This window comes from Puntigrus tetrazona, chromosome 3, assembly GCF_018831695.1.
Source record: "Puntigrus tetrazona isolate hp1 chromosome 3, ASM1883169v1, whole genome shotgun sequence".
Classification (NCBI taxonomy): domain Eukaryota; kingdom Metazoa; phylum Chordata; class Actinopteri; order Cypriniformes; family Cyprinidae; genus Puntigrus; species Puntigrus tetrazona.
The window spans coordinates 24,775,584-24,798,161 of record NC_056701.1 but is presented as its reverse complement, the minus strand read 5'-3'; the positions used below and the strand labels follow the sequence as shown (position 1 = coordinate 24,798,161).

Genomic DNA, 22,578 nt, shown 5'->3' with positions numbered 1-22,578 from the left:
CACTGATATAGTACAGAATCCTGCACCCCGTTCTCTCCAGGCATTTCTCCCAAGTCTATAAAGGAGGGAAGTACCTCAATCCTCTTAGCAACTTAATTTAAAATAGAGAGATCAAGAGAAAAAAAAAGAAAGAGAATTAACTGGCATGCGTTCCACAAACAACATGCACTCTGGGGTCTTGGAGAGGGACGGTGGACGACGCTCTCACACGGTTAAAAACAATAAGAGGACATTAAAGCATGATCCGCCTTACTGGTCCACCGTGAGTCAGTCTGCCAGATATCTGTTCAACTTATGTCACAGCCCTGAGAAAAATCATAGAAACTAACACGAAAGAAATAAAACGCTTCGATACTTAAACTGTCCTGCTATACATAAAAGAAGATCGTCTGCTTAAATATCTGAATGGAAGGGCTTTCTTCTGCATTTTATAGTGTAATTTTTCATTTAATCATTTTCTATGTACGTGTTCCTTCTCTCTAAAAATGTGCTGTTCTAGGATAAAACTAGGCCCTTTAGGAGCCGGGCGCCTGTCGGATCTCTCGTAAAAATGACATATCTGCAGCAGTAAGTGATTAGTCCAGAAGAAGTTTTAATCTTCCTCGCTGCTACTAGAAGAAACGCCTATATACAAAAGCATTAAGATAAAAATCAATTAGCACACAGGTGCTGATTTCAAATAGTGTAATGTTTTATATGAAATAAAAAGAATGTGTGTACTTCTTCCTGGTCCTCCTCGCTTCGCCATCGCTAACGACAGGTTTAGGGCGCCCAACCGCGCCCGGTACGCGCTCTTTCCTTCCCTCTCTCCACCTTTCTCCCTTTCTGCTCAGCTTTATCTTCTTCACCTCACTGAACGCAGAGCTAAAAACACCGACACGTGACTCAAACTATCTGAGCTGCTGTACTATACAAAGTATTTTGACTCACGGCAAGTCAGAATGGTCGGTTTCATACTCACATTCAGACTTCCAGATCCTTCATCTACCTCGCCCTCTTCCTCCTCGCTCTCCTCTCGCCGCTCTTCCTCTTTCCTCGATCTTCTGCCGTGACGCTGGTGAACACAGACTGCAGCACGATAGAGTCTTCCGAGATCTGAAATATTACATCATTTGAATCCTCAGTCGTGCACACACACTACCTACAAAAACAATATCCAAATTTATAAAGGTTTGGGTCAACAATGAAACTAACATTACTACAGTGATCCTCCAGGTTAAAGGTCTGGCGTTGCTTCGACAGAGAAGTACTGACATCTTTCCTCCAGGTCATTCAGAGTACGGCACTAAGGACTCCTACCATGCCCCTGGGAGAAAAAAAAAAAGGAGCAAGATTCAACACTATTTACTAATACATCATAAACCTGCGTAATGCAATCAGAGTAAAGCAGTTCATAAAAAGATCACTATTATTTATTATTAACAACAGCCCCAATTTACATTATTATTATTATTATTATAATAATAGCAGTAGCTCCAAAGTTATACCTTTAAACACTATTATTATTATTATAGCAGGTATATTTTAGTGTATTTTTCTCAAATAGTGTTGGTACACCAGCCGCAGCATTTGCTACAAGTTAATCACTTAGCAGAAGAAACAATAAACAACAACAAAAATGGATAAACCTTGATTCCTTCCTAAAGTCCACAGGTTTGCTGTAATGAGTTCATAATATTCAGGCAGCTCTTTACGTGACGGCAGTTGAATAAACACCTCACTCAGTTGTCTACCATTTCTGGAGAAAGAAAAACAAATAAACTCACAAATGTGTATCTAATCCATATTAAATGAAACAAAAATCATCACTATAAGACTGAAACATTACATTTCACCATTTTGAACAGAATAAGAGGAAAACTTTGCATAAAATAAAAATCACCTGGCCTTTTAGAGAGCACTCTGGCAAAACTTTTTCCTACTTCTGGGATTTAATTGTGAAACATTATATTCGTGAATAGAAACTTCTTTTTTAAACACTATTTAGAGGTCAAAATATTACATGCACGCTTCATGATCCTAATTTTTACCAGCACAAAATGGGTAAAAACCAAAATCAACGTGATTCAAACTGGCCCACAGTGTAAAGAGCATGGCTAGAGAAGATGATTGGAGCGATTAACCCATCCTTGTATTTGATCACTGCATCCACAATCTTCTTTCATCTTCTTGGTGAGCGTGGGAGGGAAAGAAGCAGAGTTTTTCTGTGGCAGGAGGACGGCCTCTGCTCGCTTTGCTGGCTTACTATCGTCATCTTTATCTCGCTCCCTCCCCGCTGGAGCTGCGTGGCTGGGCCTGGAAGGTCGTGGGTCGCGTCGCGGTCGCCTCCTTCCGGGTTGTTTTCTGTAGCGCACCTCTTCTCTTCAATCTCATCCAGAGTGCCTTCCTCAATGGCCTGAAAAGCAGTGAAACACGCCAACCCCGCGGCCTTCCTCGTCTACAACCAAATGTTCAACACAAAGCAGTGCTTTCTCATTCACCTTCAGCCATTGTTTCTGTGAGGGGAGTCGCTGTAGTCCACTTTTCTTCTTTGACGGGAGCCGCGCCGTAACATCTTCTCCTCCTTCTTCGCAGGTGAGCTTCCTCCACTTCGCGGCCGTTCTTCATGATCCAGGTGGGGCAGCTCATCCTCCTCCATCAGCCGGGTTTATGCTGGGTTATGAGCCTCTTCCGACGCAAGGCGGTCGAGATCCATGCGCTGGGACTTAAAAGGAACAGGAAAATTAAGAGTCAAACAAAAAACAAAGAGCAATCGATTTACGGAAACTTAAGCAATTAGGGCTGCTACCATGAAGTGATCGAACTCTTCTCGCTCGCTTAGCGATCATCTGATTAACAGTCTCGCTGCCTGTGCACTTCATCTTCCTCCCTGAGATACGGTGGAAAGCAACGAGAGCAAATATCAACACGCAGTATATTAACTAAGCAAATATTAACTTGGCTGCAGGCAGAGGCTGAAATCTGTACCTCATCCTGCTCGTCGTGCTCCAGGATGGCCTGCAGGAAAGCCTGGCGCTCGGGCTGGACGACTTCTGGTCGAACATACCGGCCGAGATGACCTTCTGGTCCACGCTCAGTTTTGTATTTGGCAGCGCCAGATCTTCTCCTCCACGCTGTTCACGGTGCACAGACGCAGCACGCGCGACTCGCTCTGCTGCCCGACACGATGCAGCGCGATCCTGGGCCTGCAGATCCTAGGAGAGACGCGAAAGAAGTGTTTAGAAATAAAATAAGGGAAAGAGGCCAAGTGACACTGCAACGCAGCAATAAGAATGGTGATGATCACAAGAAACCTGCTGCTTAATACATTACTGAAACTGCTGCACATTCTATTCTATAGAAACCTTTTTCTCATTTAACAAATGTTCATGGTATTTAGTTTTACTTGTTATATTGTACTAAAGCTTGCATGGTAACAATTTACAACAAGGTTCCATTTGTAAAAGTTTATATTATAATTTAGGATACATTTCTACAAACGCTACAATATTTATTCCTATGTTTCAGTATACAAACCCTCAAAACATTACATTTTACATTCTATTCAGTGATTTAAAGATTCTCTTCTACAATTATTCTATAATAAGCATTCTAAGCAATTCATATATTATAAAAACGATTAACAAATTAACATTCAATTATACACTATATTCTACAATCATTTTAAATTTCTATTTGTACAATATAATTCTAAAGATTACATTTCACAATACTTTATACTAGACTCAATTCTGCAATTAATTTAATTAACATAACATGCATTCTATTCTCAATGATTCTGTTCTATAAATCATTTTATGCTTTTCTGTCTACAATAAAGAGAGTGATTTGTGAATAAGCCACTACATGAACTTTCATCACAGTTTGTTCTATTGACAGCAGTATATTAAAGGGGACAGTATTGTACCTGGTGAGGGTTCCAGTCGCTGTCAAAGATGATAACACAGTGTCATGACTGCAGGTTCAGCCCCAGACCTCCTGCTCTGGTACTCAGCAAGAAGATAAAGTACTGAAAGGATGGATCATTAAAGTTCTTCAGCAACATGCCACGATCCTCAGCCTTGGTGGTTCCTGCAGACAAAATAACAAACGTTATCGCGGTTGAACCGTCCAGTGATTGGTAGTTTTGAATTAGTGGTCAACCAATATATCATCAAGACAGAAGTTTTTTCTGTTTGGCCGATATGCTCAAGAAGGGACTTTTTATTCTGACAGCACATTATAATATTTTCTCGTTGCCATTGGGCATTCAGCAAATCTTTGAATGACTAATGATCATTTAAAATCCACAGAACGCATGCTGGTCGGTCCGCTTGAATTGTGTGCTGCATGGAAGAGAGTTCAGCTTTACTGAGATGCGCAAACAAACTCGGTGATTTCAAATTATGCATCTGCATAATGCATCAGGAAATTCATGTCATGTATAAAGGAGTGTTACTACCAGAATGCCAGTTGTTCAGTATTTAATTCCATTTTAGTTATAATTTTATTAAATATTTATAAAAAAACTGTCTTAAAGTATGTTTATACTTTAGTCCGCTTTCAAATTATTTAAATGTTCTTAAATATTAATTAAATACAACAGTATCCAAGGACATGTGGAAAACATCTTCCTAAAACTCTTCATTCTGTGTGAAAGCAGGCTGAAGCAACTCACCGCCCAAGCGCAGGTATTTGAAGTTGCGGTAGGCAAAGTAATCCTCCATGATGGTCATGAGCGAGGTCATCTGACAGAAGAGCAGCACTTTGTGGTTGGTGGCGCGAGCTCGCAGGATACGGTCCAGCAGCTCAAACTTACCGGAGGCACGGTACAAATCAGGTCTAAAGAGAACCCATATATGCATAGGTTACAGAGAAAATCAAATGAGAACGGTGCGTTATGAAAACGTTTTTTGTGATCAATGTACCCTGAACGATGCCTCCAGTGAAACCCAAATGCTCAGAGAAAGATTCTGCAAAAAAACGTAAACCAATAATTATAAAATATACAAAAACACATAGCAATGCACCCAGTAGATAAATGGACAGAATATAAATGACCATGTGAGGACTATAAAACAAAACAAAAATGATCACCTCAATGTGCTGGAACATGTAAGGGTGGCTGCAAATCTTCCTCAGCTGCATAATAGTGTTCATCAGAGTCTTAGTGTCGCCGCTTACCCTGTAACAAATACAAAGATGGATATTACATGCATCCAGAAACACACACACACACACACACACACACTTCCTGATGTAAATCACGCCTTTCTCACCTTCTTGTCTTTCTCAGAGCCATCGGGTGAGCAAAACTCCTTTAGCCTGCATGTGTCTGTAAAGCACTTCTGAAGAGCCGACATGTCGCACTTGATCACGCACTCCACCTGAACACACAAAACAGAGGTTACATTTCAATGTTAAAAAGACCGTGAGGATAAAGTGTATGGTAAAGTGTCATTTCAGCAGAAAAACACATGGCAATACGCTTTTTTCAACTAATTTAAATCAGCATATTATTTGCAAAAAAACTTTATATTTAAAGAATATTGAAAAAAAGTAAAAAGTTACACACACACAAAAAAAAAAAAACATTTACACACACAAACACACACTTTTGATTGAAGTGGAGAAAGTAAAATAAAAAAAATACAATAACAATAATAATTTATTGATTTTTTTTGGCTGAAAAGTTTGAAGTATAAATCAGACCTTTCGGGCAGTTGGGCCTCCACTTCTTTCTTGAGTCTCCTGAGCAGGAAGGGGGCGGAGCACTTTGTGCAGACGACGGATGATCAGAATGGTCTCTTTCTTCTGTTCAGGTCCACCTTAGAACAGGAAGCAGTTTAAACATTATGCATTAATAGGAGCAGAATGACATGCAGCATTTCATTTTATCGTATTCTGTCTGAACACGCCAGCACTACTAAATGTTTTTATACCTTCTCTCCGTCATGGCAAACGGAGCGCTGAACCACTGCTCAAGGGTTGCTGCAACTTTGAAGATGGTGGGCAACAGGAAGTTGAGCAGCGCCTACAGTTCGTGGGAGCTTGTTTTGCAGCGTGTGTGCCAGGAGCAGCAGACGCCGGGCGCCAGGTAGTGCGTGGTTCAACACCTGAGTCAGTTTGCAGTGGTGATTCTTCATACGGTGGCCTTCGCCCACTATCATGTACTTCCCAACGGAGCTGGAAAAAAAAAAAAAAGGAGGAGTATCAAACTGAGCAAGCGGTTCATAGTCAAGATTTTTTACATTCAGAATTTTCCTAAACTACTTTTTCCATGTTGTTAAGAGGACTAGCAGCCACATACACACTGCACAGTTTGGGGAGTGACATCCACACATAAATGCGAACTCATTCTAAAAACCGACAGTGGAATATCTATAACAATAACGGGTGTAAAAGTGGACTAGAGAATTTGAGAGGCATGCCTAGTAATTGAATTCCTGCACCCAGGCCTGGGCAGGTTTGTACTTTGGCCAGCACTTGCTTGTCTTTGATGATGTACTCACAAGTGGTGACTAGCATCGTTGAACTTGCTATTGCCGCAATATTGGAACAAAAGCACGATTTAGCAGCAGGAGAGCCCTGAGATGAAAACAAGACAAGAAAATTTGTTATTAATCCCGTGAATATCCTTCAGTAACAGTTTTATTACTTAGCAAATTCATTTTCATCTATAACTAATGCTATTTTATTTCAATACTCTGTTTACTGCATGAATTAATCAAGCAATCACCTTATAAGAAACTTTCACCACAGACGGAGCCCACTTATCAAACTCAGACACCCAGTTCGACAGAGTCCTGTTAGGAAAACAAATCTTTACTCAATACATATCACACTAATTATGTATATATATATATATATATATATATAATATACACTGTAATATACCAAACATAATAGATTTTAAAAATGATGTCGATAACAAATGCTAAGAGCTGTGAGAGGACTGCATAATATATATATACAAATAAAATCAATATATGCAGTATGGCTTAGAGTCGCTATTGAATCGTGACTAAAAAAAAAAATTGTAGGTGTCAGAGCATGGCACAGTGTGCAGGCTTGAATTTCATAATACAGTGCTTGTCTCTTCTTGACAGTAAATTAATTATTAAGAAAAAACTGTATCATGAGCTGCATGTGTGTAAATAAGGCCAATCTGCTGAAATAAGTTTCATGGTTTATTGGCAAATGTAAATACATTGTAATTTATAATTGTACCATAATTATAAATATACACTTGCTTTTTCCCTTTTTATAGTATAATAGTAGTCTTAAAATACATTTTACTTTTTTTTTTTTTTTTTTTTTTTTTTATAATAAAATAATATTTTTTTATTTTTGTCATATTGAATGGGCGTAAAAATTTTGGAAATTCGCCTGCCATAACCTTAGGTAAAAGAAACTTGTGCAAGTAAACGTGTTCAGCCCTAAAAGGACGACATTATCTACAAAAAAATAAAAGCTGTTATTGTATATGCCAGGGTAGGCAAAGCACATGCAGGTGAGGTTTGTTTAGGTTGAGCTAAACTCTGCAGGGCATGCAGAACCAACTTCACCTGCCCCTGGTATGTGCACATGTTCTCAGCAAGAAAACCACCCCAATCATTGTAGAATGATTCTTTCCCTAACATTTATGGCATCTAATAAAAACCTCTGAATTTTGCATACTGCAAACGAAATGCCATCCTGTCAGTTTGTCCAGTGTGGTGCAGCTCTAGTGTAGAGAGTGAAAAGTAACTCACTAAAGGGGGACGAAGCGATTAGAAGGGTCCGTTGAGGCGCTTTGTACTCCATGAGGTAGGTGATGAGTGCAATGGTCTGATGGTTTTTCCCAAACCCATTTCATCAGCCAGAATGCCATTTAAGTTATTATTATACAGAGACACCAGCCACTCCAGACCTTTGATCTGCAGATGAGACAGACACCGTGAACGGCTTGCCTTTGTAACAAATCTGATGAGTTCAATAAAGACTTTGAGGTAGTTCGTTCTTGGGCTGTACCTGGTACTGTTTGAGCTGTCCGCTTATTAACAAGCTTGACTGCCTGTCCACCTTCTCTGTGACTTGGTGAGCTACGGCGAGTACGACTGCAGACCTCTAACGAACGCTGCATTACCGTGATTCATCGTCAACATCCTGCTTGGCATGTCTGTTAAAGACATCATAGATATTACCATCAACACCACAACAGAATATAATCCCCAAGGAGGATCATGGGGATGACAGCATCTGGATGTAGTAGAAGAAAAAAAACCTACTCAATGATGTGACGGGCGCCCACCTCAGAAACATCCTCACTGTCTGATCCGTAATAATCTCTCTCCTCTGTTGGGGCCTGAGATGGCTGAGGCTCCTCCTCCTCCTCCTTTACAAAGAATTTTAAGTACAATAACTATAATGAAATGTAAATATCTTGAGATATTGGTCCAATTATTAATATTTAAACATATATTAAATAAATGTAGGTTATGAAGTATATAAATTCAAAACTATCAGACAAACTACCTAAATGTACATAATGACTACAAAATGGGTTATGAAATGTACAACTAGATAATTGTGTAATTCTGTAAAATATTAACAAATTATATAGGATGTTGTAAAATATAAAATGCACACTATATGTTGTTCAGTCAAAACACATTTTACAGGCATAACATTAAATCATGAACGGTTCAAACGGGCTTTCTGATTTTGGACATTCTATTTTTGCATAAAGACCAAGATTTGTTATGTTATCGCAAAGTGCATGTAAAGCCCTTGCAGAAAGCACAGTGTTCAAGCGGCAGCCATACTTCCTCCTCCTCAGAGCCGCTATCTTCACTATCAGACCCGCTGGGCCACCTCGTGCATCTACAGAACAAAAGAGCATTTTTGACGCTTATAAACATCTTTGAACCTGCTTTAGATATATGTAAATAATAAAGACATTAAGCGCTTATAATATGCTGCTCCTCCTCCTCTTTTCAGTAATAAATACACTGAGAATTAGTACTGCGCCTCACTCACCCAGGATTCATCTCCCAGCCAGGCTTCCAGTTGTCCAGCTTTAGAGCGCGCCTCATGCCGGTGAGGATCTTCCCCACTGTCCACGTGAATCACCTTCACCGGTAGGTCACTCATTTGACTGGTCTCATCCAGAGGCTACACACAAGACAAAACAAATATAGTATTAGATTAGATTAATTATAACTGTTTGTGGGCTAACTTACAAATTAAGCACTTATGTCACTAGTAGTACCTACAAATCAGACCTCCTACTTCTGAAGTCACGGGATCATGTTAGTTCCCCCAAAACAGAGTTCCTAGAGCTAGATATTGCCCTAGTGAAGCTTAAGACCAGTGCCCTGTAGCCAAACATCTCACCTCTCCATCTGGACCTAAAGCAGGAGCTCCACCTCAGCATTCTCTGGTTTTGTGGAGGAAAGCAGAAAGGAAGATAAACACCCAGGACAACTCCGACTTTAGATTCACAGAAATTCTTTCCTAATCCAGTGCATCTCATCACCTTTCTTTTTCTTCTTTTCTTCTTCTTGTCTCAGGGCCTGACTGCTTTGGTGAGCCTCTGACAAGCCTCTGTGAGGTTGGCCACACATACTGGTCCGCCTGCTGCAGCAAGTAAGCCAGACGCTTGTCTTTCTTCTGATCGATCTCAGCTTCCTGTATCCTCTCATCTTCAGCCTGAAAGAAGAAATGACAAAAACATTTTTTTAGACATGTGCTCAGAAAATATGTCCACCAGTTTGAAAATGGTTAAGGCTGTCTGTGTGATCTCACCATCAGCCTCTCATTCTCTCCTTCTCGACACGCTCATCTCTCCTTCTTCTGCTCTCTCTCGGTGTTGGCGTGGTATGTGGCTACGGCTTTGGTCAACTTCTGAATCTTGGCGGTGATGGAGCGATGATATTCTCTTGAAGTCTTTTGCATGCTGCAGGATGCTGTTGAGATAATTCCTATGAACGCACAAGAGAACATGCGGTTCTGCTCACAAACAATCTTTGGTCATTCAAACCTGAATCAGGTTTGACAAGTGTGAGACAGGCATTTCACGTGGTTTGAAAAGCAGCTAGGAATGATGCATTACCTGATGTTTCTGACGGCGCTTATGCCTCGTGCTCGATCTTCTGCTGTTTCTCCAGTTTCTCTGATAATGAGCTTCCTGCAGGATCATTCTCTGCTGCGCTTTGTAGGTCTTGCCGCTCAGCAGCAGTCTCCAGGGTCGATCACGCCCTCATGCAACTACAACCTCCTGACGGAGCTGGGCGCTGAGAAGAGACAACATGGGCCAAACATCACAAAACATAGCAAGGCTGAAGACACTCACAAACACGCCTCATATGAATATTAATAAACTAAATAAACTTGAAAGTAGCAAACAATAAATCTAACTTAATTTAATAATTAGGAATTCCCTTCTGTAGATGCAAGATATACCTGTCTCTGGAAGTTCAGGAGCCCAAGTGTTTTGAGCTCACTGTTGGCTTTGGTCCTCAAGTCTCCAGCCAGAGATCCTGGAAGGTTCTCCAGCTCCTGAATACGTATGAGCAATACGAGTCCTGTAAATCTGACAGATGGAAAGAGCAACGCCACGTTAAGTTGGTAAAAGGGTGTAAAAGGTGTTTCGAGGTTTCAAGAGAGTGTTTACTCAAACATCAATGTTTTTAATCTCTTTCCTCATCTCACCTGTACTCTCTCCTGGAGGATCTCCACTGGGTCCAGGCCCCGGGTTTCTGGATGGGTGATGCGTTCTGTTTTCTGATGAAGCACCATGGGTGGCTGGGCTGGTTGTCCTGGGAGACTGGGTCTGAGGGGGCATGACGGGTGAAGCGCCGGAGGAACTGGAAGGTGGTGCTGGAGACGGGGCGACCTGTGGGGCTGAGGAGGTATCAGCTTCTGGGGGCACTCGCAGGGGCGGCAGCATCTACCAGTAGGCCCTGGGATTACAAAGATGTGGTAAAACATGACTTCGCGCATGAATACAATAAAGCTAAATATTGAATTGATAATTGGTAGTGATTGTGGATAGTTCATTGACAAATTTACTGACCTTCAGGCCAGGATTTAGGTGGTCCATTGGTGGGTTGTCCCTGAAGGCCTGGAGGAATACCTCAGAAGGTCCTGGAGGAGGCTGTTTGGTCCGACTCATTCCTGTAACATACAAAAGATTATTTCAAGACACTTTATGAGATTTTCTACAATTTTTTTTTTTTTTATTCAGAATATTTAGGTACTGAGTATTATTGATTAAATAATATGCAGCAAATTCTTACTGAAAATAATACAAAGAAAAAAAGGATCCTAAAAACTCCTTAATGTCCTCCAATTTCAAATGGTGCTTATTTCAGCATTTCAGGAGTTGAATTTAAGACATCGCTCACCTTGTGGTCTATTGTAGTTGGGTCCCGCGGGTCCGGCCTCCTGCTCCTTGTCCTGAGGCAGGGGGTATGTTGGGCATCCCTTGCGTGCATTGTCTGGCATGGGCCGCTTTCTGCACCGCCATCTGGAGATGGTCAGGTAGAGCTTGCCCGCACAGCCAGCATCTTATAGGCCATGATCTGTGCCCCGCAGCTTGGTGAAGCTGGTTTTGGTTAAAAGGAGTAGGCCCACTCAGGCACCACGCCAGGTCCTCCTGGGTTTGGAGGTCCTCCGCTGGGTCCTGCACCTGCAACACCACCGGCACCTCCGCCTCCGATTCTGCTGACCCATGGCTGGATCACCACCCTCCATGGCACCAGGACCGGAGGGCATCATGGGGCCAGACGGAGGGCCGCTAGCAGGTACCGACTGGGGGGGCATGTTCAGAACCACCTAGAGGAGAGGGGTAACCTAAAAAAAAAAAGAAGAAGAATTTAAATTTTTATATTTTCAAAAGGAAAACAAACAAAAAATGTTGGGACAGGATACACAGCAAAAATGAATACTTAAGTTTAAAGGCTGCACAATTAATCGCAATTAAGTTACATAATCAAAGCTACAATTAATCAATTAAAATCTACTTATTTTATTCTGTATGCTTAAGATGATGTTCTCTTTTATTAATGCTTTTACATGTTATCTTAAGGGTTTCTGTATTTGTTTCAGTTTAATTTTAGCATAGTTTCTGCTATAATGCTATGTATATTATATATTATGTATAATTTTATTATTTTATTTAAAGGAGAAACCAATCCTCATGTATAGTTCATATTTTAGTCTTAACACAGAAGATATATTTCAGTTGTTTAATATGGAGTATATATGCATGTTTCTTCAAGTAATGGTTGGAACCATAAATGGTATCAAAGTAAACTTTGATGATCGTAATTAATTGCAATTTCAAGAGAATAATCAATGCAGCTCTCATTTAACAGGAGGAGCAATAAAAACAGCAATGCAAAGGTTGCAGGGAAATCAGAAGAAAAAAATCTCTCAAAGATTTAAAAGGATACCAAATTTTACTAACAAGGTAAAAAAATGTACCAAGTTGAACCACTTAAATATAAATGTGCAAAATAAATTACAGGACTGCACAAATAATAAGTTTCAAAAAGGGTAACCCTGATCGCCCAACATCTCTGTCTGTATGGAAACAAGCGTGCAGCAGCCCCAGAGGAGGAACAAAGCAATGCACATCAAAGGGAAACGAGCAAACAGGTTGGATGGCTTTTTATACCCAGACTAAACAGTTTAGAAGCGGAGGCGCCGCCATCTGTTCTCCATAACAGACACAGAGCTCGTGAAACATCTGTATCTCTTTATATTTCACACATGTACAAATATCATAGCTAGAATGAGAGAAGGACAGACAGAATGACAGAAGGACCGATAGAACAGAGAGAGAAAAAGAACAAAAGACTGAAATAATGATAAATCAAATAATATATAATGATAAACAGAACAAAAACAGACAAATAAAGTTTATGTAGCACATTTAACACACAATGGTAATTCAAAGTACTTTATATAAAAAGTAAATAAATTAATAAGAGACTAAAAATCTAGACCTTAAAATCAACTGAAATCTTGTTTGTTTTCAATGTAAAAAACATGTAAAACAAAAAAAGTACAGGATTTTTGAAACAAGCTAAATACTTAGATTTTAAAAATGTTGGAAATAAGAAAATCTTTCTTTATTTAAGAATTCTTAAATATTTTAACGGAAAACAAGACAAAAAAATCTAGAAAATAATTTTTGCATTGAAAGAGTGCAGAACAAAAAAAAAAAAAAAAAAAAAAAAAAATAGAGTTATAAAGTAACAGACGGATACAAAGAAACAGAGAGAAGAACGAACAGACAAGCAATAGACAAAATTACAGATAGACAGAGATACAATACAGATACAAACAGACTCGAACAGCTAGATCCCAAGAAAACAAACACAACAACAGCACATACCTTGAGAGTGTTGGTCCATAGGGACTGGGCGGAGGTCCCATGCCGCTGTGGCCACCCTGCCTCATGCCCATACCTCTTCATTTGACTGTAGAGCGCTGATCTTCAGGAATGCCTTTTTCATGCATGCCTTCCATGGGCTGCAAAACAACACAGAATAAAGGATGACTCGAAGACACCATCCAAACACCAGAAACATAACATGCCACAAAACCACAAATCAGTCAGACGTATATTGATCAAAGCAGACAGTACCTTGTGCATCTGGTGCATGTTGTCCTGGGGTAACCTGAGGGGCCCTGTGGAGGTAGTGGGTGTCCTGAGGAGGGGGCCCAGGGCTGGGGCCCATCATGCCATGAGCAGAGCCAGGCGAGGGTCCAGGACTAGGCCCCAACATGGTCTCCCTGGAGACGCCCAGGGCCTGGGGAAGGGCCCGGCCGAGGGTCCCGCCATGGGTGGGTCAGGTGGGACATCTCTCAGCAGAGCCGGGAAGAAGTGAGAGGCAGTGAGAGGTTCTGCAGGTGTTTTCAGAAAGCCTGTAACAGAAAATACAACTCATTTTAATCTGGCAGCCTCGATGAACGAGATCGCTGTCGACATGCACATTATTTATAAACTACAAATCTTTGTTTTAAAACATTTGATTCGGTTAAATATCAATTGAAATTTCATTTATATGTAAATATTTGTTATTATTAGCTAAAATGATTAACGAGAGAATACAAGAAATGAAAAATATCCCCAGGCTAATACAACATTAATACACAACTAATATTTCGGCTCACGCCCTAATGCCGTTTCTGTACACACGTAAAAACATGCAACTACTAGTTGAACGAATCCAGTTATAATTATAAAATCACAGCCCTTGAATCAAGGAATAAAAATGGGTTAATTAATCTGTGCCTTAATGTATGTCAGTGACTACATCAAAATATTCCAGTGAAGATCCCAAAGGGTTTTTTTTAATCAGAGTGTGTTTCAGTTAGCCTATTAGATAACAGTCCGGTGTTAATATGAAAAGTGTGTGTGCATGTGTATACACGCATTCAGACAAACTGATGAGACTTATTACAAATCATTTCATTATTATAGAAATTAACTGGAAAATCAAAACGATTTAGCTGAAAGTCAGATAGGTAAATTAATCGTATATTTTTTACCCGACAACAACAATGAACATATTCAAAAGGCGTTTAATAAACAAGAAAAAGTATGTAAACAGTGACACACACAAATGTGTCAAACGCTGTGACAACTAGCCCCCGGTGTTAATTATTATACAAGGCAACTTGCGTCGACTGGCTCGATCCAAATGGGTTTTTTAACCATGTCACGAACATATGTGGTGTTTAATTAATAAAAATATGAAAGTAAAATAATGAATACGAAACAAATTACTTTAATGATGCAATTACTACCTGAAAAAGCATAAGCCGGTTAGCGAGTTGTTAAGAGTTTATTTACAAAAATAACCACATATTTACAAACACTCAGAATTAGTTACGGTATAAAACAATTTTATTGAAAAAACAATAAGCGTTTTAATAAGCAGTGATAAATTAAACGCATATTTCTCTTTTTTTCCCCAAGGCTAACGCGAATTAGCAGCCGGCTAACATTGTTTAGCTAAACATTAACGTTAGCAACAATATCCCGCAATCATTAAAGCCCCGTCCGACACGATAATAAATCACGAGACGATGCTGTAGAACATTTGTATAATGTAAGTTACGCGCAATTACGACAAAGCTAAAAATGATTTCCTGGTTTTTAAGGACGTGACCCAACTAGGGAAGAAGAGAGACATTAGAGCTCCGTTAAAGCCAAAGACATAAAACAAAACGACTTTCAAAACCGGTTAAACGTCCCCGATACGTTTTTACACCCCGCTGCTTGCGTCGGCGGAGTGTTTAAACGTTGTTTAAACTATTTAAATCGGTTTAAACACCGCAAACAAGAGCCGAAAGGAAAGACAAAGAACGGCAAGGCACCCGGTTGTGTGTATGTGTGATTACAGTCGGCCATGCTGCGCTTCTCCGTGTCCGCGAGTGCTTTTAAAACCGAACATTATGAGTTACAAAGCTCGAACTCAGAAGTGAAGACCGCGGGCATCTCTTTAAGACGACTGATCCTACCTGCCTCCCGTACGCTCGACCCCGGTCCCCGCTCGAGTTACCTGCCCAAAACTTATTCATTCATTCTGCCGCGGTGCTGTAATGTCGGACTGATGCGAGCGCAGGCAAAGCCGCGAAACAAACGGCTCGAACGCGTTCTAAAACGACACGAAACGCATTGATTCAAAAGTCCGCCATGACGTCATGTGTTCCACAAACACCGTGCCGCGTTTAGAGCGTGACTTACAGTATAGATTCGCGCCGGTCTCTTCCCCGTACTCTTCGGCAAATCTAGAAACAAAGGGCAGCTCGACTAGTTCCTTTCCTCTCGCTTCCCCTCCCGTCTGGTCTGATTGTATCTCTAGAGCGGCCCGAGCGGCTCGCGAGCGCCCCCTGAACAACGAGCGGAAACTCCCAGTTTGTGCCTCACGCGGAGCGGAATGTGGCTGCACGGTTGAATGGGGATGGTGCCGCTGGCTGCCTCCTGGAAACCTACTTTGACGTGTATTTTTTTTTTGTAGATATGTGTATTATTTTCAATTTCAGCTACTATCACTGTCGCGAACAGCGGATGAACGCTATTTTGTAGCACAGGAAATCAGGTTCTGTACGAGCAACGGTGACGTTAGTACAGAAAATTCCCGAGAAGCTCACGTTTTATATGAAAGCCAGATGAAATAGCAGCCTCTGCTACAACAGCCAAGGCGTTTGTAACGTTGCAAAAGATTTCTATTACAAATAGATGCTGTTCTTTTCGGCATTCCATTCATCAAAGAATAATGAAAAAGGCGATGGTTTCCATAGTTATTAAACAGCATAATTGTTTTAACAATAGCAAATCACTACACTAGTTATTTCTGAAGGTGAATCACGTGACGCTGAAGACTGGAGTAAGGATGCTTTGCATTATAATTTCTGTGAAATAATAAGTTACTTTAAATTGTAGTATTTTTTGCATTTATAATTATTAAATCAGACTTAAAAAAAAAGTAAAAAAAAACTTTACCCACCTGAAATGTTAGCCATCTAAATTAACCTAATCTCAATCATAATCTTAAATACTTCTCCATCTGATGCACAAACATAGACAAGCTACTTTTATTTTTTCTCACTATTGTATTCAAGGCTTTAGAGGCAACAAGACTGAATTGATTGTAATGTCTTAAAAAAAAACAAAAATTTTTTTGACAATGTTTACATGCCATATCTTACATCATCGTTCAAATAAATAACTGCAAAAAGCATGAGAAATTTACTTGACACAATCACAGTTCACTTATTATGTACAAAAACAAGCTTTTTACATTCAGTTGTGTGCAGGATCTAGTAGTTATAACGTCATTTGTGTCCCACGTGCGATGTTTTCCACGTTATACAAGGTTGAATGTGCAGAGATAACTACAAGACAGTTGTAGGTTGAATTCCCTGAAATGTGTTAATCACGTGACTTCGGAGCGACCAAAACATTGCTGCCAAAACCTGCCTAACATTAGTTCAACCAGTGGCGTGAGGTTGAGGCAAGAACATCTGACCAATGGCAATAGGGCAAAGTATTCCAGAAACCTGCATAGTCTTTTTTTTTATTTTTTTAACTTGACGATGCTAGTGGTCACGTCAATTTTTTTGCAGCTAGTATGAAAAACGGTAAATGTAAAAACCTGTGCATAGTTGTGCAACACCTCTTTTTAAACGACCGACACTTCTCTTAATACTCTTTTCAGTGTCTGATTAAAAAGCACACCTCGTTCTTTAGTAAAACAGTCACTCTCTGATTGTTTGAGTTAAGACACTTCAGTACAGAGGTACGAAAAGTTAATTCGCTGCAACAGAAGGCAAAAAATGCCTTTCATAGTCTGAGACACACTGCTGGTCCCACCACTCTTCCTCATCAGCGCCATCCTTCTCTTCATCAGTGTCGACCATCTCGCTGTATTCCTTCGCCCAGCGCTCATGCTTTAAAATGCTTCTCCCGTTTGATTCCCCAGGCTCTTCCTCAGGCTCTCCTCCACCTTCATTCGTTCCGTCCAGTCCATTTGGCAGCTCAAAATGTTGGGGATCCATATCGATGAAAGCGTTCTCCGGTTCGGTCTCTGATTGAGGAGCAGGCGTGTCGCGATCCAGCTTCTCTATGATCTCCAGCTCGGAGATCTTTATATTCAGTTCGGAAGGAGAACAGAACCGTGGCCACGCGTGCTGGAAGAAAAACCCAAGACGAAAGAATATTGCACCGTTTTTGTTAGCGCGGCGTCTCTTTCATACGGAACACTCAAAAGTGATCGGACTCTCACCTGGAAGTTCATATGCTTAAATGTTTTACTGTTAATTGGATCCGGGATTTTCACAAAACACCAGGTTGGTTTGTACCTAGAGAGCAGATAGGAATTTAAATCACAAAATGACAAATTTCCCCATCAAACTCTAGATGCTAAACAATGCCAGTGATATGCCAAAACATTTGATAGAAAGCAGAGAATAATTTCAAACTGTAAATAATAATACTAATATTATACACACACACACACACACACACACAAGATGACCAAAAGCATATGGATACCATTTTGCTCTGAAACACCCCTCACACATTGGCGTAACAGAGCATAATTACATTTTCTAAATATTTTAAGATAAAAAAAAAAAGTAAATACAAAATTAATTGAAGTACAATTTACTTATTTAGCTTTATTTAAAATTAATTCACTTCTTGCTTTTACTTCTGTAAGTCAATATTAGGCCTTTCGTACTAGATTTTTCTGGTTCAACGCAGCGAAAGCTCTTTTGGCATTTTATGTATTAATAATTAATGGTGATCTACGATATAAAACTAGGTTTCTTATGCCTTTGAAAAATAAGAGTAGAATGGCGAATAAATGCTCAGTACAAGTCTTTTGTCAGAGTTGAACGCAGTGGAATGGAAAAGCGTTCTGTGTGAAGCAGCCCTTACAAGGGGTGTCCATGTACTTTTGGCCATATAGATGGAATTATGATAAAAAGGCTATACTTACACCAACATAAAAACAAAAACAAATAAGACCAGGGACATCAACATTATAAGTACAACCAACAGGGTATCGTTACCTAGGAGATGAGATGGATGGAAAGAATTGGTTTACTACCTAAAGCCCAATGCGTGAGCTACACACCGTATGCAAAAGCAAGGATGTCTGAGAATTTTGGATTATGCATGAAACGTAAATCCCAAAGGAAGAAAGAAACGGCTCGTCTTCCTTGTACTCACTGTTTTCTCTGCTGGTGGAGAACGTGGCCAAGAGCTTGTCCCCTTCGCCAGCAGCGCTCACAGCGCTCACCCAGACGTGGTACAGCTGGGCAGGCTGCAGTTCTGACAGCTGCACGCTGGTTCGGTGACTGCTTATATTAGACCCTGTCACACAGATATACAAAATCAATACAAATCGGCTCACTGTAAACGGAGAAATATTACCATTTCAAATCGCCGTTGTCCATTTGAATACATTTTAAAACAATTCCCGTGATGGCAAACCTGTTTCTTTGACGCCCACTAAGTAATGCAGGACGACACCCTTGCTCTCATTTACAGGGATGGGGCTCCAGACCAAAGTGGCAGAGGAGTAAGTGATGTTCTTCACGCTGATTTGAGAGACTTTAGGAGGAACTGGCAGGGAAGATTAAGACATGAAGGCTTATATGGCCACAAAATTTGATTACAGCACTTAAAAAAAATAAATAAATAAATTATACAAATTGTAAAATACAAGTTGTAAAGAGGTGCAAGTATTTATTCATGTGAATACCTGTCTATAATATTTTTCAGAATTTTGGCTGTTGTATTTGCAAACATGAACACGTTGTCACGAGGACTAGGGCCACGTGTCCACCAAAGCATTTTTGGCCATATGAAAAGCCAGGCGCTCTGCGGGTTTTAACGCCTTTCGGCGGTTGCTATGATACAGGATATCTGCTGAAGTAATGGCAGACTCACAGCGAATTGAATGTTTCTCCAAACGTTATATTCCATAACCGTATTACGGTAGTCTGGCAATTCGATCTAGTGAAGAAATAAATACTTGGAGACTTGGAACTTCTCGATTGTTGTTCAGCCGTAGTACCGTCCGGTAGTCCCGCCCCACCTCCACTGCGATTGGTTGGCTGACTAGAAAGTGACCGTGAGGAGCTTTGGTGGACATGTGGCCTTAGGTCTGTTGTCATGAGAATAAAAGCTCATTCAATTATTTAAAGAGATAGATAATTCTGTCATTTATTACTCATGATCTTGTGGTTACAAACCTGTAAGAGAATGGATAATGGAAAAATTACGGCTGAACCACTGTCACATGGACTATTTTAACAATGACCTTACTACCTTTCTGTGCCCAGTCAAAAATACTTTCAGACTTCATTAGAAATATTTTAATTCGAGCAAATAATGACAGATTTTTTTTTTCATTTGTGACATTTGTAGCAATAGTCAACTATTCAAACAGTTGTATCTCAGCCAAATATTGTCTCAACAAACCATGCATTATTCAGCTTTCAGATGATGCATACATTTCAATTTAAAAAAACTGATCCTAACGACAGTTTTTTTTGTGGTCCAGGGTCATATTGTTGGGTGAACTGTCCCTTTAAGAGATGTCATACCTCCTTCAAGTGTGTATGCAATTGCTGACTTGAGGAAAGTGCTGTGGTTGTTGAAGACCGCAAACAGAGACACATTATAAGCTGTGTAGTTCCAGAAGTCACCTGTGGATGGAGACAAACACAAAATCACTATCAGCATCACAACAAACTACAGCTCTGCACAAACACACACACACACACACACACACACACACACACACACCTGTGAGTGTGACAGATGTCCGGGTCCTCTTCACTCTGACCCAGTTCAGGCACAGAGAGTCAGGTACTACAGACACGTGCTGCACCACATATTCCAGGACGCTCTCAGAGAAGTGAGGGTGTATGGACCATGAGACCCTCAGCGCCTGGATCTCACCGATTACGCTCAGATTCACCTCAGGCATTCTCGGCCCTGCAGGGCATAAATATGATCAAAGATATAATCATACACCTCTGTTCAAAACGGTTGCGGGCACAACAAAAACAGTAACGGCGTGAAATAACATTGCAACATATGTTTTTAGCAATTTGATATATTTTTAAGATTTATGCGTGTGATACAAAGCTGAATTTTCAGCATCGTCGCATAAATCCTCAGTGTCACATAATCGTTCTAATTTGATAAGTTCCGCTCAACAAACATTTCTTATTATTACATGTTAGAAAATGTTATATTGTCTTTCAAAGAGCTTCCGAACTGCAGTGATAATTATAAAAACATAATAAGCAGACATTTTCGGCGGAGCTCGAACAAAATTAGAGCCAAAGGACCAGGCACTGACTTACCCCTCTCAGCAAACAGGATGCATGTGGGGTCCGATGTGCCCATTGAGGTGTTGGCTGACACAAACACTCCAACAACGCCTGGCTTGAGGTAGTATTTGAGCTGCCGGCAGCTCTGACCTCCGGCGTCTCTCCATGGCCTGGGACCTGCTGCTTGACCTCGGTGCCATTTTTAAGCTTCACAGTTACAATATAGTTAGTAATTTCCCCTCTAGCCTGAGACGGGGGCATTTCCTGGAAGACAGTCAAACGTTGACAGTTCATTCATTAAACTCCGGACCTTGACTGACCCATCCAAAAAAGAACCGATTATACTGATGCATTATGGGAGCACGCCACACCTTCCAATAGACGTTACAGGACGACTCGTCAGAATTAGGGCCGCAGTCACTCCAAACATCCAGCTGTCCAACCGGTGCTGAAAAGAGAGAAAACGACAAAGCAATCATCATTGATTTTGTTGCATGGCGCGGTATTTAGAAACAAAAGGAATGAAAGAAACGCGCTAAATAAATCAAACGGCAAACCCTTGTTGTTATTTTGTCATTTTATTTTTAAATAAATGTAGCAATGGAGAGCATAAGAGACTCAAAATGACCAAAAATGGTGGAAGCTATTGTTTAAAACTGAATTGCTTTTGTATTTAGAACACAACTGGCATCCACACGACTGAACGTGCATCGAGGCCTTCTTCAATAAAACAGTAACAGCAATAAATGAGCGCATCGGTGTCTTCAATTAACAGAAGAGCTTCCTCTGACCTGCAGGGGGCGTCCTGATCGAATAAACCGAGCTCCAGTTACTCATGACCCTCTCTTCATATCCACAGTGGCAGCGAACACGAAAACTGTACTGCGTGAACGGCTGGGGATCCTTTAACACAAACATGACCTGGCAATCATCCACCTGCGCAAAAAAAATTCGACAGAGACACGGTTTGTTTAGTTTTTGACATCTATAAAATAACTGAATCGTGTTTTTACCTAAAACGAAGCGAAAAACGCAACTAGTAAACACAAAAAAGCTGTTGTTTTTCTCCTACACCTGGTCTATAAAATCAGAATTTTCTATTTTATTGAGATTTTTATTTGAACAAATCTCCTACCGTTTAATCAACACACTTTTCGAATGGATGTGATAAATGTTTATTAACTTTAGTTTTAGCTTTACTTTGAAATACTCAGAAGACAGACAAATCCGTCCGTTTTCCCCCTCTCTGTCCTCTCACCTCAATCCAGTCCAGAATACGATCGTGCGCCCGATACTGTACTTGACAGCTCTTGTCCAAGTAGCCCACTGTGTCACAGTCCATGTCCCAACTGAACTCCACTGATTCAGAGGTGAGGTTTATATTGTAAGGGGTGTCTGGTCGTTCTACGAAGAAAAAAAAAAGAAGACAGAAAACATTAAAAGCTAGCACAAAGTTAACTTACAGTTTTTGCCCGATAAAACACTTCTTTGGGATTTTTTTTTTACAAATATTTCTAAAAGACGACTCACCAAGCCTACATTTATTTGGTCAAAATTCAGTAAAAAAAAAATAAAAAAATGCTGTTTTGCGTGAAATACACGATTTGAAAATGATAATACACTTAGTGTTGTTCAATCCAGCCTTCAGTGTCACATGATCCTTCTGATCTCACTCTAAGACGCTGATCTGAGGTGCAAGTGACATTATTAGTAACACTGCTAAAAACAGATGGTCTGCTTAAT

At 40.3% G+C, this 22,578-nt stretch overlaps 1 protein-coding gene and 1 pseudogene across 1 annotated transcript in view; both read right to left on the bottom strand.

Moving 5' to 3' along the window:
• Positions 1-287: 287 nt before the first annotated feature.
• On the bottom strand, positions 288-13,760 carry LOC122341373 (annotated as a pseudogene).
• Positions 13,761-16,551: 2,791 nt separating this feature from the next.
• il12rb2l (interleukin 12 receptor, beta 2a, like) overlaps positions 16,552-22,578 on the bottom strand; it is a 10,320-nt gene continuing 4,293 nt past the window's right edge. The window contains 12 exon segments of the mRNA XM_043235813.1: positions 16,552-17,673; positions 17,769-17,844; positions 18,486-18,558; positions 18,719-18,862; positions 18,983-19,114; positions 20,101-20,202; positions 20,303-20,494; positions 20,869-21,007; positions 21,010-21,099; positions 21,207-21,283; positions 21,627-21,771; positions 22,094-22,239. Coding sequence (XP_043091748.1) covers positions 17,293-17,673; positions 17,769-17,844; positions 18,486-18,558; positions 18,719-18,862; positions 18,983-19,114; positions 20,101-20,202; positions 20,303-20,494; positions 20,869-21,007; positions 21,010-21,099; positions 21,207-21,283; positions 21,627-21,771; positions 22,094-22,239 — 1,697 coding nt within the window. The 3' untranslated portion in view covers positions 16,552-17,292.